This window comes from Equus quagga, chromosome 5 (genome assembly GCF_021613505.1).
Source record: "Equus quagga isolate Etosha38 chromosome 5, UCLA_HA_Equagga_1.0, whole genome shotgun sequence".
NCBI classification, from domain to species: domain Eukaryota; kingdom Metazoa; phylum Chordata; class Mammalia; order Perissodactyla; family Equidae; genus Equus; species Equus quagga.
This window is the reverse complement of record NC_060271.1, coordinates 52,633,500-52,649,030: the sequence shown is the minus strand read 5'-3', so window position 1 is coordinate 52,649,030 and position 15,531 is coordinate 52,633,500. Positions and strand designations below refer to the sequence as shown.

The following is a 15,531-nucleotide window of genomic DNA, read 5'->3' as shown; positions in this document are numbered from 1 at the left end:
GGGGTGCGGTGAGTGGCCTGAGGGGACAGCCCCTGCCTTGGCTCACTGGAGGCGGTTCTGGCGGGGGGCCCTCCACACGGCAGCTGCCCTCAGTTCCTCACACGAGGTTCCACCTGGGCTGGGAGAGGCTCCCAAACAACCACTCCTCAAATCCAGAAGCTGGCACTTTATAATGGGGTCTCAGCATCATTCACACTCAGCACTTTGAAAAGATGTTCTGTGCCTTGAGATTCTCAGGTTTTCACGTTTCCAACTGTGTATCCTTTCAAATCTTTAAAAACAAAGGTCCCGAAGAAGGGACAACGGGAGGAATGACAGCGCTTACTCTGTGCCGCCCTGTTCCAGGTGCTCTGTCCACATTAGCTAGTTTACTCCCCCAGCCCCAGGCCTGCGAGACAGGCAACTCCAACTCCAGATGAGGAAGCCAAGGCTTGTAGGTGGCATGACTTGTCCTTGTCACACAGCTTGTTGCAGGGGAACCCAGGCAAGTCTGGCTAGAGTCCCGCCTGGGTGGGCACGGCGTCACTGCTGAATGCCGCGTGCCTTTGCTGGCGACTGCCGATGACCCTCTGCTCCACAGGCGGTGAGGGTCTTCTTACATCACTCATCTGGTCAGCTGTGTCCCCAGCTCCGAGGGTCCTGCTTTACTCAACTCCCTTCAGAAACAGATCTTTCTTTTATAGGAGGATGTCTAGATAAATATATGGATTTTCAGTGCTCGTTACAAACTTTGTGGACAAATTACACGGAAACTCTAAAAAGGTGATTCACTCATTAGGCACTTAAAAATCACCTCAACAAATAAAAAAGCGCCGGTTGGCAAGCTGGATTGTGAGCACGTATCTGAAACGGTAGCTCTCCCCAGAAGAACGGCCCAGAAAAAGCAGCAGGAGAGGCCCGAGTCCTGCTCCAGGGCAGGAAGGACGGGTTTTTCCACTTGACCTTAGGGCCCCTAAACCAGCCTTGGTCAGGAACCTTCTGGAAGTGTAACATGGACGTCTGATTTAACCTGGATGTGTAAAAACCTTAGTCTATTTCAGAGTCCCCTGACTGCTTTCTGCCAAAAGACCTCAGATGCTTTCTGTCCTTTAAGAACTTGCCAAATGTTAGCTGAGAAACTTTCATGGTCTGATGGGTGGACTTGTGTCAAATTGATCATCAATTTGATGTTTCCCATTTAATTAACCAGGAAGCTGGAGAGAGTGTCACAGAAGCAAATGGAGCGTCACTTCTGCGGCGCAGACATTGCCATCTGACAGGGCTCGGGAGAAAGGCAGGAGACTTTGGTTGGGGTCACGTGATAGCAGCCAGGCAGATGCCTTTTACGCACAGGACTGCCCACTAGACAAAGCCACATCTGACCGGAGAGTCAGAGACAGCGTCCCACCCGAGGCTGCCCGGGGCAGAGAGCATCACACGTAGGATAGGAGCCACCGCATCCGGGTTCCAATTCTACCTCGACTGCCTCCTAATCACGTAACCCTGGGCAAGATGCCCAGCTCTCTAATCCTCAGTGGCTGCTCCATAAAATGGAATGAGCAAAGTTCTTCTCTGTAGGGTGTTTGGAAGAATTTAGATCATGCAATGAAGGCGTTTTCAAGGCGCCTGGAACAAAGTTATGGCTCAGTGCGCGGTAGCTACCCTGGGTGCTAGCTTTAGGTCTGCAGATCACTCTCTCGTCCTCTTCACAGCAGCCTCTGGGGCACATGGGTGGGTCTGGGAGCCTCTCTGACTTCATGGCACTGTTTGCAGAGACAGGGAAAATTCACTCTGAGAGAGCCATATGGTCCAGAGTTTGTTAAAGTCACAGCTTTGTTAAATGAACGGTACTAGCAGCCATGCCTGGAATTATTGGTCCAGCCTATCTTTTCTTTAGTTTCTTGAATTTTTGAAGCCCAGGAATTAGGTAGATCCATCCAAAAAAACATCTGTAATCAGGCTAAAAAAATATTTTGCTAGTATACACAAGTGTCCAAGAAAAATTTCAGGAAGAGCATAATGTCAGAAGATCATGAAATTTTATTTGTATTCCCTGTTTTCAACTTTTCCACTGGCCATAAAAGTGAATGATTTTTACCCTTTGAGATCACAGCATTTCCTGAGAGTAACTAAATAGAAATAAAGGATATAATTGAGTGACTGCAGAGAAAGGATATTCAACCTTATGTAAGCTAACTAAGGAAACACGTCCCGAGGTCCTGTCAATCTCATTTAAAAGTCAGTCGATACCCACAAAACTAGCCTAATTCCCACAGGCTTGCCCATTAAAATTACACATACACGTCCTTCAGAGGGAGAGTGAAGTGGGGCTTATGGTGCCCACGCTATTTTAAGAAAAGAGAATGGCCACCCGAGCTGCCCGCTCAGTTGCTCGATCAAGCACCCGCCTGCCAGGACTTCAGGCTTTCCTTCTTGAAATAACACGAACATTTTTCTACCACGGCTTCCTCCACAAAGTCAACTACATAATTACTTCTGAAAGTCAAGAAAACCGTTCCAAATATTCAAAGGCTCCAAACGGCAAGGTCTAACTTCCAGGCCACATCTTTCTTCTTCCAAAATGTGGAAAATCACATGGCGTGACTCCACACAGAGGGAGCCGCGGGTCTGGGTTGAGAAGTTCAGCATGATTAACTCCTGACTTTGCAGCAGCCTTGTTGATTTTGGCCCCACTCGGGGGATTCTTGTTTATTTGCTCATAAAGTATGTGCGGAAGGATAATTAGTTTTAAGGGTCTTTCCACTAAATCACGTCAGAGAAATGATAAGTGCTTTTTGTTCTGTGGTTTTCACTTTAGCGACAGTGAAGGATGACTAGCCCCAAATATCCAAAGAGTTTCCTGTAAATTACGGTTTCCTTGGTCAGAATAATATCGGAACCCCCCAGCTACTTACATCTTTTCCAGGTAAAGCTTTTATAAAGTAATAATTTTTTTCTCTGCCTATTAGTTCTTCCTCAAACCGGACATTTTTATGGACGTTTCTATAATGAAAACTGATAAAGAGAGGGGGCAAAGCTTCCAAAGGTTGGGGGGGAAACATGTTACAGAAAGAATAGGGAAGTAGTCAGAGGAAAAGTGGAAGCCTGGAGTTTATAACACCATCAGCTGCTATTGAGCGTGCTGGGGGCTTTGTATCCACCACCAGAATAACCCTAGGAAGTAGGCACCCTCATTTTAGCTCCACTTTATAAACAGAAAGACGGGCTCAGAGGGGTCAAGTAATCGGCCCAAGTTCGCACAGCTAGTGAGACACAGAGCCAGGACCGGAACTGGGCGGTTTGGTGTCTGAGCTCTTATGCTCAGCCTAGTAAGTAAATGGAGAGGGTCTAAGCACGCCCATCAGGCACAGCGACCACGCGTCAGACTAAGCTGGAGACAGGGAGCTATTCGACTCCTAGACTCGCAAGATCAGCTACTTTTTGCTCACGGTAGCCAAGCCTCTGAACATTTTAAAGTTGACACAGGACCACTGCTAGTTCTGCTTCTTCCACGCCTGGCATGCCACTCCTGTTCTGAAGCCAAACGACACAGGCTGCAGCTTGGCTTCAAGTGGCCCGTGCTGCACATCCTTCATCTCTGATCTGCGCAAAGGCTTCCTTCTGCACAGGATGGAAATCACTCTTCAACTGTCACTAAATACCTAGCAACAGAGACTGATGGTGCGGCCTGCTGCTCACTGCCTTTCCTAGGAGTGACGTGACAAAGGAAAGAAGCGTAAGAAACCTGCCCAAGATGTGTTGGAATTGTTTCAAGCAGCCAGCAGTTACGTTACGCACGGATACTGAAATCACAGAGGAGTGTGGCAAGAACCCCTATGGAGTACAAAGGAACGAGAGTAGAGAAGAGGCGTGACGTGCCACGAGGTGCCTTGGGGTCCACTAAGCTGATGCCTTTAGAGATTTCAAAGTGACCCATGTTGTCCCAGTGCTGTGGCTCTCAGGATGACAGTCACTTCCAGTGTTGGTCACGTGTGTTTAAGCAGCAGGTTTGCAGCCGAAGACCTCAGAGACAAGGAAGCACCCCAGGGCCACCCTTCAGGGCCTGGCTTAGACTAGGGACACGCTGAGAGTACAGAGCAGGGTTCCCAACACTCAGCCCCGGCCGTCAGCGCCAATCACCGGCGGCCTCTGTAGAACCTGCTGCCCACCCACAGCAGAGAAGCTGGTAATTCCTCTGCACGAGCCTTTCCCCTTTGAAAAAGAAACAACACAATTTCTGGTCTTCTCCCACTAAAAAGAAAAGAGCCCCTAATATTCCGATGAATGCGGTGCTTTTCTGTGCCCCCTGATCTGGGAACCAGCTCCGGTTCACTCATGTGCACGTTCATTCATCAAATATTTACTGAGCAGCACCCACGACTCGTGAGTCAGCAGGAGGCAAACAGAAGAAAGAGGGCGTCGCCCCCGAGAAAGTGCCAGTCCAGGAGGTGTGGGGTGGTCAGACCAGGACACTGGTCACTAGAAGGTGAGAAGTGGACTTAGGACACTCTGCACGAATGTCCTGGAAAAGCAGCAACCAAGGGCTCAGAAAGGCCTCTGAAGGGGCTTGGAATTCAGTAGGTGACAAGGACTAGGACTCCGGGCGCTGCCGGCCCAGGGGTACCTTGCAGTCGCAGCCGATGGGTTTCCCGCACTCCTCGCAGGTGCTGGCGTAGAGGGCCTCGAAGCACGCCACGCAGTAGGGGCTCTCCTCCCTCAGGATGTACTTCTTGCCAAAGAGAGAGCCTTCGCAATGGTGGCAATCAAAGCGCTCAGTCATTTTGGCACCGGCTTTTCAACAACCTATCAAGAGGAAGAGAAAACACAGGTTGCGGTGAGCACACGCTGGACAGCCTGCAAACCAAGGCAGGAGCCGTGCTGGCTCTTGGTGTCCTCTGTGGTCAAGGGGTGGGGATCTTCTCTGGGCCAATAAGTGAAACTCACCCTTTAAACAGTCCTAATTTTCAATGATACTTTTAAAAAATCAGTTGGGGACAGTGTTCTGTTTGAATGCATTCCACTTGTTTAAACATCCCGATCACAGCTGACTGTAGTGTCAGAACAAGCTGTCTCGGGTTGGATACAACGTTCACATCAGAGCCTTCAAGCCATGGGCCTTGGGCCTGCTTCAATGCGTGACAGGGCCTCACATCTTCCCTTTCTCCCTGCCCCCAAAATAGAAAGGCAGGGATAGAAACAATATGTTCATTTCTATAAAAAGATTTTCCATGAGCTCCCCTCTATGATTCATAAATTTGAATAGTAAGAAACCACAGCGGCTAAGGGAGGGGTATCGGAGTTGGCACATCTGAGATGAGATGTCAAGAGAATGTTAGCCTTTGACCTTGGCATGGCATTGGGAAGCGCACCTGCCCTTCCTTGCACAGGAAAAATTGCCATACGCCCCTTGGGGCGAGTCATTTCTCCAGATGAAGAGATTATCCTTCCTTCTTCCGCTGCACAGGTCTCCAGAGAGCGGGACAAAGGGAAGGGCTGGCTTCCAAGAGCAGGGGTTATCGCACATGGGGAATGCAGGGGCCGCAGGCAACGGCCTCACCAGCACCGCCTCGCGCCTCTCAAAGAGGAAGGAGAAGGCATCTCCACACCCGGCACACTGCGCTTTTCCAGGGAGAGGGGAAAGGGACTGGGGGGGGGGGGGGGGGGGGGGGCAAACGGGTCTTCCCCTCTCCTCGTCCTCTTCTGCCTTCCCCCACAAACCTGACAGAACTACCTCGAAAGAACCAGGCTACCACGAGAGTACTGGGTATGGAGAAACACCTCCTGGGCGTTAAAAACAGAGCCGACCTTCTTCAGGAATATTTTCTCAAGTGGCAATATTTAATTTGCTAAAAGTAAAAAGTTGTCCAAGTTGTTAAATACGTAGACTGGCTGACTGCGTAACTCTGAGCAATGCTTCACCAACTCTGATTAAACCTGGTTCAATTTTCAGTCATTTCAAACCATTTAAGAGTGAAATTCCAGAATAATACCCTATGATGCAAATAAAATAGTGCTGCCTGGTTTACAATAACAGCAAATGTGATAGTGTTTATTAATTTTGTACTCTTGTGTATTCATGGTCCTGACAATTGTAAGCAAAGAAACAAACATCTTTGAAGCATCCATACTTGGTTATTGCTGTGTTTATAGAACAATTTTTTCCCAAGAGTATTAAACATGCAGCTGGACACATCCATCCTTCTAAACAGCTCTTCCTGGAGGTAAAGAAAACACTGTCTGGACATTCCTGTGATAACATCGCAAGATGAGGCTCTTGTGCATTTGAATTATTACTCTGAAACCCAATGTATAAATATCCTTTGTACTAAGGCCATCTCAGGTTGCAGAGCTATGTTGACAGAAGGGTCAACGCTTTCCTGTAATTCCTTAGTCATTGGCCTTGAAAGTGGCTATCATTTACTTCATCACAATTGAGAGCTGTCCTTCCAACACGTATATTTTTCCAATAAAGGCTGCCATTTACTTGTGGAACCAGATGCTATTGCCTATTCTATTCACACAAATATAAGAATAACGATTTGAGAATCTGAAACAAGAACAACGAAAGGAGACAGAACTCTAAATCGTAAAATTTTAAAAGCTGGAAACAACTCCCGAGATTATCTACGACAACTGTCTCATTTTATGGAGAAAAACTGGAGCCCAGGAATATTAATGTAAAGAAAGGATTTACATGAGCTTTCCCACATAGCCACCTAAGTGAGAAAAAACAAACTCCCGACCTAAATCTAAAGGTGGTTCCAGGCAGGTCGGGAGCAGCACAGACCGGCTGGGGAAAGGAAACAGACTACAGACTGCACCAACAATGTTCTCCAGCCAGCAGAATGAGCGGACGCTTTTCCCCCCAAGCAATGATCATCATGCTCATGTACCTGGCGTAGGTGTCTTCTACTTCCTCCAATTCCCCAAAGCAGGACAGAAATCACCTAAGGCAGTAAACCCTGAGATCAAGCAGGGCCCCACGTCTGCTCCGAGTGTGGCTGGGGCTCTCCAGACACAAAGGTCCTCGCCAGTGATATGCACTCCCAGCAGCAACAGCATGGGGCGACCAGCTGAGAGGGTCTGAACCAGATGAGGCACTTGGCCCAGTGGCGGGCTAGAATTTCTATAGAATTGTTTCTGACGGTGATGGATCTCTCTCCCACCTTGCTCCTTATCTTCTCTAAGAAGTCACCAGAATTTTAATGATCAGGCGAGCTCTCCTGCTTAAACCAACAGATTAGAGTGTAAAATTAGCACCCATCACTAATTAGGAATAGAACAGGATACACTTTGTCTGGGAAGGTCCTCTTATGTATTTCCAGAATTATATAAAGCACAAGCCCCAAGATCAAAGTAACTAGCTCATAAGCTAATGAGAAAACCAAAAGCTTCCCTTCTGTCACAAAGTGTTTAATACCAATTCTCCCTTAATTAAATGCTACCAAATAGAATATTCTTGTAAAAAGTTTGTGTAAAGTTACACTATCAATCTTAAGCTTCTTCTGTTTTGTTTTGTTTTGAGGAAGATTAGCCCTAAGCTAACATCTGCTGCCAATCCTCCTCTTTTCGCTGAGGAAGACTGGCCCTGAGCTAACATCCATGCCCATCTTCCTGTACTCTCTATGTGGGACACCTACCACAGCATGGCTTGATAAGCAGTGCCATGTCCGCACCTGGGATCCGAACCGTGAACCTCGGGTCACCGAAGCCGAATGTGCAAACTTAACTGCTGTGCCACCAGGCCGGCCCCCAAAGTTTCTTTTTAACGGAAAAAAAAAATGTATCTACAGTCTTACATTAGAAGCCCCCTATAACTTGGCATTTTTTAATCCTATAAAAATACCTGATTACTCATTCATTCAAGAAGCATCTGTGGAGTTGGAACTCTGTGTCAGATGTTATGCAGAGTTCTGGATACAAAGATGAGTAAGATACAGGCCCTCCCTGGAGGCACTTGTGGTCTAGTGAGGAAAGCAGACCCAGATCAAACAGATTATAAAGCTCTGTGCTCGGGGCCATGATGGAGAGATGCACAGGGGACTGTGGGAACCAAGAGGAGCCCCTGGGCCACCCCTCCTGGGAGGGCGGGGCGGGCTTCTGGGAGAAGACGTTACCTGTGTTGGGAGTGCTGAGCCAGGTGACACTGCAGACCACAGGCGGAGCGCAGAGGTAGGGGGATAAGAACAGGGTCGAGGGAGCAGACGCCCAGGAAGGCGAGAGTGACTAGGATCAGTCCACGAGGAGCAAGGAGCTGAAAACATGGCCAAAGGCCAAAGAAAGGCGGGCCTGCAGCTTGATCAGGAGCTTGGCTTTGCCCTGGAGGCAGCGGGTTCCGCCTGCCCCCTCGCAGCCACAGTGCGGAGGGGGGCAGGGAGGCCTGCTGAGTGTTACTGCCTGTAAGCCCGACTTGGCCACGTGGTATCGATGGAGACACAACTGAGGGCAGTGACACTACAAATGTTCTCAGGGTGTCAGAGTCCACTTCTGAATGGTCCCTTTAAGTAAAAATAGGACATCTTGGTCCTGTAAGGACTTTACCTAATTGCGTCCAATCACTTACCCTCTCTGAACCTCGGATCCCTCCCGGCCGGTTATGTGTCATTCCTGTCCATCCCCTGGTGCACAGAAATGCTGAAAGGATGAAGCAACGAGACACCTGAAGACAAGGTGCGCTGCTGACTTGTGATTTCCGTGAATCAACTGCAAATTATAGTGTCCTGGAGTGCCTCTCCCTTTCCAGGGTGAAATCATTCCCTGACGTCATTCACCCTTGGGTTCAGAACAGCCAGGGGTTTGAAAAAGCTGGATCTCAGGGTGCAGGCGGGGCCCCAGGCCACACTGAGTACACGGGGTGAGGCGAGTCCCAGGTGTGGCTCACAGGTCCAGACGGCCGGGAGCGCTTTGATCTCCGAGGCTGTCGTCAGCCCAGCCTTTAGTCAGAATTAAGAACGAAGGTTCAGAGAGCAATGGGGCAATGATGCACAGGGCTCTCCTACTGAAACATAATGATGGTCTCAAAGTCCACAGGCTGCAAATTTTAATCTTCTCAGGTTTAAGAACTGCACAACAAAGTATGAGAGGGGGAAGTGCCAGAGCTAGGAAAAGAGAAGAGAAACGTGAAAAAAAAAAGAGGAGGAAAATGAAAAGAGAGTAAAGGAAGTAGGGAGAGGAGGAATAATGGAGAAAGGAAGAGGAAGAGAGGTGGGAGAGAGGCGAGGACTCGGAGCCAGGAAGCTCGTCATTTTCTTTTCCCAGAAGGATTCTCGAGAATCCAGGGTGGAGGCGGGCGTGGTGGACAGCCTCTGCTGGGCGTGCTGGCCCAGGGCTGACTTTCAGGACCGTGGCCATCCTTCCCTAACGAGGATGGCTGGGCCCTGCCCACCCTGCCCAACAAGGCCAGAGGTGCAGCAGCAGTCTCTGTGGCATCACTGTCAATGCTCCCTCTAGTCAACTACCTCCCTGATGCGACCCCAAACGGGCCACTTTCCTCATTCCCCTGGAAACCCAAGAGTTTCTCTCTATCAACCCTGCTTTAAGAGACTTCTCCAACAGAGTCAATTCCTGTAGAGAAATCTGCCAATATTCCCACACCCTTCCCACAACATGAGAAGCAGCTTTAGTAAGCCAGTCCCTGACAAGGCCATGTCCATCTTTACATGCCACCAGGGACCCAGGTGGGAGGTTCCATTGCTTAGCCACAATCAACCGGAGCTTTCGAGAGGGAATTAAGAAAATTGGTCTGTAGCATGTGGGCTCTTTTTAAGAATGCATTTAAAAATGCAATGCTTCGATGGCACCACACAACACCGTGACCCCTGCAGCCCTCTATAAGCCACAGGTGCTGCGAAAAGGGGCACTAGGTCTTGCTGTGGCCTCGCCAGCACGTGACAAATACAGGGTCAAGTACTTCATAAATACTTGCAGAATGAACAAACAAATGGATGGACAGATGGAGGAATACAAACATCCCAGAGTACACACATGAAGGCAAAAATCAAGAATGAAGGCAAGGGAGGCCAGCCAGTGGCGCCGCAGTTAAGTTCGCACGTTCCGCTTCAGCGGCCCGGGGTTCACCGGTTCGGATCCCGGGTGTGGACATGGCCCCACTTGGTAAGCCACGCTGTGGTAGGTGTCCCACATATAAAGTGGAGGGAGATGGGCACGGATGTTAGCTCAGGGCCAGTCTTCCTCAGCAAAAAGAGGAGGATTGGCAGCAGATGTTAGCTCAGGGCTAATCTTCCTCAAAAGAAAGAATGAAGACGAAGACTGTTTTACGTGAACAATCCACGTTGCATAGCAAACCCGAAATGTCATGTGGTTTGGCGTCTGATGCCATTATAATTTCTAATATAACGATCCTGAGCTTCACTCTTTTTCCCCTGTCTCTGGCCTCTTTCCCTCTTCGAGATAAACTGCTGCTTCCAGAGTGGGTAGAATTTTCCTGACTGTGTTTGGATTCTAAACCCATGTGAACACACAGCCGCATAGTCCTGGATGAGGCCCAGTCGGGTCGAGAAGCAAAAGCCAGCCAGGAGACACTTCCACGCGTCTCCGTGAAGAATGTGCTAGCTCCCCCCGCACAGGCTCCAGATATCAGCAAGAGGATGTTCTACAGAGACACAGCGTGCCTATAAATCAAAGCTCCGTGTCCAAAGGCATGGGGCTCTCCCCCCGGAAACGAGCTAGAGACTACCCTGCACCAGGTGTTCTCTATGCGTGGAGGCACCGCACAGACATGGCTCACCCAACCTTCTTTCCATTAGTCTGGCTGAACTGCTTCTTTTAAATAGAAATGCTGGTGAAAGGGAGAGGGCGTCAGTTCAAGGGATGTTGTTCTTTTTTTTTTTTTTTCAAAAATTGGATCTGAGCTAACAACTGTGGCCAATGTTTTTTTTTTTTCCTGCTTTATCTCCCCAAATCCCCCCAGGTACATAGTTGTATATCTTAGTTGCAGGTCCTTCTAGTTGTGGCATATGGGACGCCGCCTCAACGTGGCCTGATGAGCAGCGCCATGTCTGCGCCCAGGATCCGAACCAGCGAAACCCTGGGCCGCTGCAGAGGAGCGCGGGAACTTAACCACTGGGCCATGGGACCGGCCCCTGTTGTTCTTTTTAAAAATATAATAATGTATTTAGAATCCACTTGAAACTGATTTTTCGGTTGTTGGTAAGGTGAAAGATTGACTAAGCCTGCTGCTGTCTGGATTACTCTAATGAGCCTTTACTAAGCACAGGGGCAGGGGCTGGGATGTGTTATAATTTGGTATGTAAATCAGTATCTTTAATACATTTTGATTTGTCTCTGATAGTTTTAAGAAATGTTCTGTGTGAGAGACAATGCTTGAATAAGGTAAACTGCTGTCTTCCAAATTATCTTCTGGATATCGAATAAAGAAAAGAAACGGGAAAATAATAAAGTCAAATTTCCAACCTTAAGTCCCTAAGTCCAATAGTGACAGCTGGTCGACATTCCGTGGACTTTAAGTCCAGTCCATAGGGTGTATTGAGGAACCACTGTTTTCCACGTGCTGTCCTAGTCCCTGGGGACCAAGATAAGACATACAGTCTCTGAAAGGGTTCCAGTCTAGTTCCAGCCCCAAAGAATTTAAATCACCCTTAAGATACTATCTTGTAATTTAATCTCAGCACACTTCAGTTCAGATGACTCAAGACAAGCATGACTATGCAGGCTAGAATGGTGGGCTGCCTCAGCTTCATAAATCATCCCAGTGTTGGGGGGATCACGGAGACCCCACCCTAAAGCTCTACGGTGGCCTTCCTGGGAACGTGTGAGCAAGTTATTTATACTTTGTTTCCACACGAACAAAAAGAAAAATGCTCACTCTCTTTCATCCGTCTCCTCCAATCTCCAAAAGGCGGCTGGTTGTTTACTCTCTGTCTGCTTGGCCTTCCATCTGCTGTGACCCCTGACCGGCCTTCTCCTTTGGTGACCCCAACTCCGATGAAAGACTGGCCTCTTCGTCCTCCCCCTTGTCCTGCTCCTTCGGGCTGTTTCTTTAGCACGCACGTCAGCATCCTGTTGTGACAGGCTTGCACATCTCCTGCAACTTCGTTCACTGACTGCCTAACTCTTACTTGTTCCGAAAGTTGTATCATCAGAAAAAGACAAATCTATTTTCTTTTTGACTGAAAACCTAAATATTTACAGACTTCGAGGATGCCCCTGGCATTAATTTTATTACCCATAAACACAGGGGAGCCGCTTCTCTTAGTGGTACAGACATCACTTGCCTCACTTAGCACCATCTACCTAAAGGAGATCATTAGTCAACCGGGGCAGCAAAGGAACGGATCACGCAGGCGAAGGACGAGTATGACGACATGTGACGTCCAAGTGCAGACTAGGCGTGAGAATCACCCCTGAGAACTGGACTAATGACGGAGACACCAGACACTGCCCCAGACGTCTCAGCCGATCTCCAAGCAGGCAGCCATATTTTACAGCAAAGGAAAGTCCAGATCACCAGCAGCAAAGTAGTGATGAAATCTTGAAAAAGCGAGACTGGGAGCTGGTGGGGGGACTTTTTAAGCAAAGTTACTGGGGAGCTGTATTGGTCAGGGTTCTACAGAGAAGCAGAACCAACAGGTGATTTATATATATATATATAAATACATAAACACAGTTATTCGTCACCTAATGAGGGGGATGCGTTCTGAGAAATGTGTCGGTAGGCTATTTCGTCATTGTGCGAACATCAGAGTACACTTACACAAACCTAGATAGTATAGCCTACTACACACCCAGGTTGTATGGTAGTAACCATAGGGGCCCACCATCGTATATGTGGTCCGTTGTTGACCGAAACATTGCTATGCAGTGCATGACTGTGCATGTGTGTGTGTGTATATAAAGAAATTTATTATAAGTAACTGGTTCACAATATTATGGAGGCTGAGAAGGCCCAAGATCTGCAACTGGCAAGGTGGAGACCCAAGAGAGCACTGTGTGGTTCCAGCCTGAGTCTGAAGGCCTGAGAATTAGGAGAGCCATTGGTTTAAGTTCCAGTTCAAAAGCCGGCAGGCTCTAAACCCAGGAAGACCTGATGTTTTGGTCTGAGTCTGAAGGCTGGAAAGAACCAACATCCTAGCTCAGCAATCAGGCAAACGGAGTTCTTTCTTAGTCTGTTTTTTGGTTTGAATCCAAATCAGGCAAGAGGAATTCCCATTTGCTCAGCCTTTTTGTTCTATTCAGGTCTCCAACTGATTGGACAAGGCCCACCCACATTGGGAAAAGCAATCTGCCCTGCTCAGTCTACTGATTCAAATGTTAACCTCCTCCAGAAATACCTTCACAGACACACCCAGAAATAAATGTCCAAATGTCTGGGCACCCCGTGGCCCAGTACAGCTGACATAAAATTAACCATCACAGCAGCTAAAGTGGAAATCCACGATTCAGGATGACAGTGGCAATTCACTTAACTCACCCCAAAGTCACAATGCCAGCTTGGCCTCCTGGAAGACCGGGGTCTCAGACACTAGAGAAGGCCCATGCATTTTGTTCAAGATAGCCATCTTGAGGAAGTGGCCTCTCAGCATAACGCCACGTGATAATGTGGCTTTGATAAAACTCTCATAATAAACTACACAGGAAGCACCCAATATCCAACGCTTTTGTTCACCCAAGCTCAAGGAACTTTGCCTCATGGCATCGGAGTCAGAGATAAGCTGAACTACCTACCCCAGCCCCCTCGCTGACAAACGAGCAGCCCACACTGCAGAGGCTGGGGAACTGACCCTCAGTGCAGGGCAGGACCAGAACCCAGGCCTCCTGCAGCCCCGTCTACTTTTCTTCAATATCCTACTGAGGCATTTTTGTCTGCAGTTTTTATTTCTTTCCTACTGGAAGTGGTTTAACAAACATTTTGGGTCAAAATATGCAGCACAAATCCTCATTGAAGTATTCAGCTGCGCCCCGTAGTTTAGCAGTTAGAACTCGGGCTCTCAAGCTGCCTGGGGTCAGATACCAGGACCAGCATTTATAGCCTGGGAAACCTTAAGCAAAGGTTACTTTGATCTCTCTGTGCCTCAGTTTATCTGTAAAAGTGAAGATGGCATCAAATATGTATACACTGCTGATGGTGTGCAGGCTTCATAACAACCCTGTAAGCAAGCCACCACGATATCCTTGTTTTCCAGTTGTGGAAACTGAGGCACCAAGAGATTAGGTGACTTGGCCAGGGTTGCACAGCTCACGGTTGAAGGACAGGGGCGTGAACTCCAGCAGCCTAGCTCCCGTCTGTGCACACCCGCTGGCCTCTCACACCAGCCTGTGGGCATATTTGTAAACGAGACCTTGAGCACACGTGCCCCGAATAGTGCCTGGTGGGTAGCATGCCAATTAAGTCCTTATTAATACGCTGCTGTGAAAAGGCATTTTGAAGCATGACAGGATAATAAACACTGTGGAAACCCAATTCTATATATTCATGGATAACTCTTAAAAATTCAGGGTGAGCTAAATCTGAACATCACCATGAAATAATCTTACATGAATGCACAATAAAATGCCCTTCATTGAGTTTGGTTTTATGGAAGTTAAATTGTCAGACTGGGAATTCCCACACTTCTAAGACTCGCCTCAAACGTTTTCTGGTCTAAGCCACCTTCAGGATACCAGAGGCACTCCCTCTAACACATCATCACAAGGCGCACACAGGCAGGGCTAGCACCAAAGGCGGCAGAAGTACTGAGCCTCGAGTTTTGAACATAAATTCTGATTATAAGCCCGAAGTGTGACTTATTACCTCCCAAAATAAGGGCAGGCTACGGACGGCAGCTGTATCCATTTCATTTAACCTGGGTTGGACTGGTTGGAATGAAAACCCAAACGGGAATTTGAAAGTAAATGTAATTGATTCTTCACTTAAAATTGGAAACAACATTTAACACTCTCTTCCCGCAGTTTCAGGTATGCTAAGATATCACACGAGGCCAAGTTAAAATTAGAATGTTTTCCTTTTAAAATAAGCTCATTATTTTTAACCTAGTGGTTCAGTTTTTTAATTTCCGCAGGAGGCAATGCGTGAGACCACTCCGCAAGCTCCCCTTTCTGCTAAAAGGAGATGCCTCTGACGCCCGGCCAGACCGGACGCGGCCCGCCCGCGCGCCAAGACAGTTTGCTCTGGGGTCCAGGTCCCGGGGAACGGGGGCGGTCACCTACCTGCGCCCCGAACTGCGGCCAGCCCTGGCCCGGGGTTCGCCCGTGGAAGGCACAATCTCTCCTCCACACCGGCGGTAACCCAGCTCGCCAGGACGCGGACCGCGCTCCTCCCTCCGGGCTGGGGCGGGGGTCCCTCTGGCCTCCAGGACCCCCAGGCCTTCCCACCAAGGTTCAGCTTCCTCCTCCCCGGGTCCCCCCACGGCTTGGCTGCCCTCTCCCCGTGTCCCCCTCATTGCTGGGCTCCCCTACTCCCATGTCCCCCTCATTGCTCGACTCCCCACTCCCGGGTCCCCGTCATTGCTCGTTTCCCCTCTCCCCGGTGTCCCCATGGCCCGGTTCCCCTCTCTCGGGTCCCCCCATTGCTCG

At 48.8% G+C, this 15,531-nt stretch overlaps 1 protein-coding gene across 6 annotated transcripts in view; it reads right to left on the bottom strand.

Annotated features, from left to right (window-relative positions):
- The window catches only part of FHL2 (four and a half LIM domains 2), a 69,000-nt gene that overhangs the window by 21,372 nt on the left and 32,097 nt on the right, over positions 1 to 15,531 (bottom strand). For 5 of the 6 annotated variants that reach the window (XR_006888860.1, XR_006888859.1, XM_046663439.1 and 2 more), the window contains exon 2: positions 4,604 to 4,782. Coding sequence is in view for 4 of the 6 variants with exons in the window: in XM_046663439.1 (XP_046519395.1) it covers positions 4,604 to 4,759 (156 nt within the window). In the remaining 2 variants the exon portion in view is untranslated. Of the gene's footprint in view, positions 1 to 4,603; positions 4,783 to 11,824; positions 11,845 to 15,531 lie in introns of those variants that run through there. The other variant, XM_046663438.1, reaches the window with a different exon arrangement.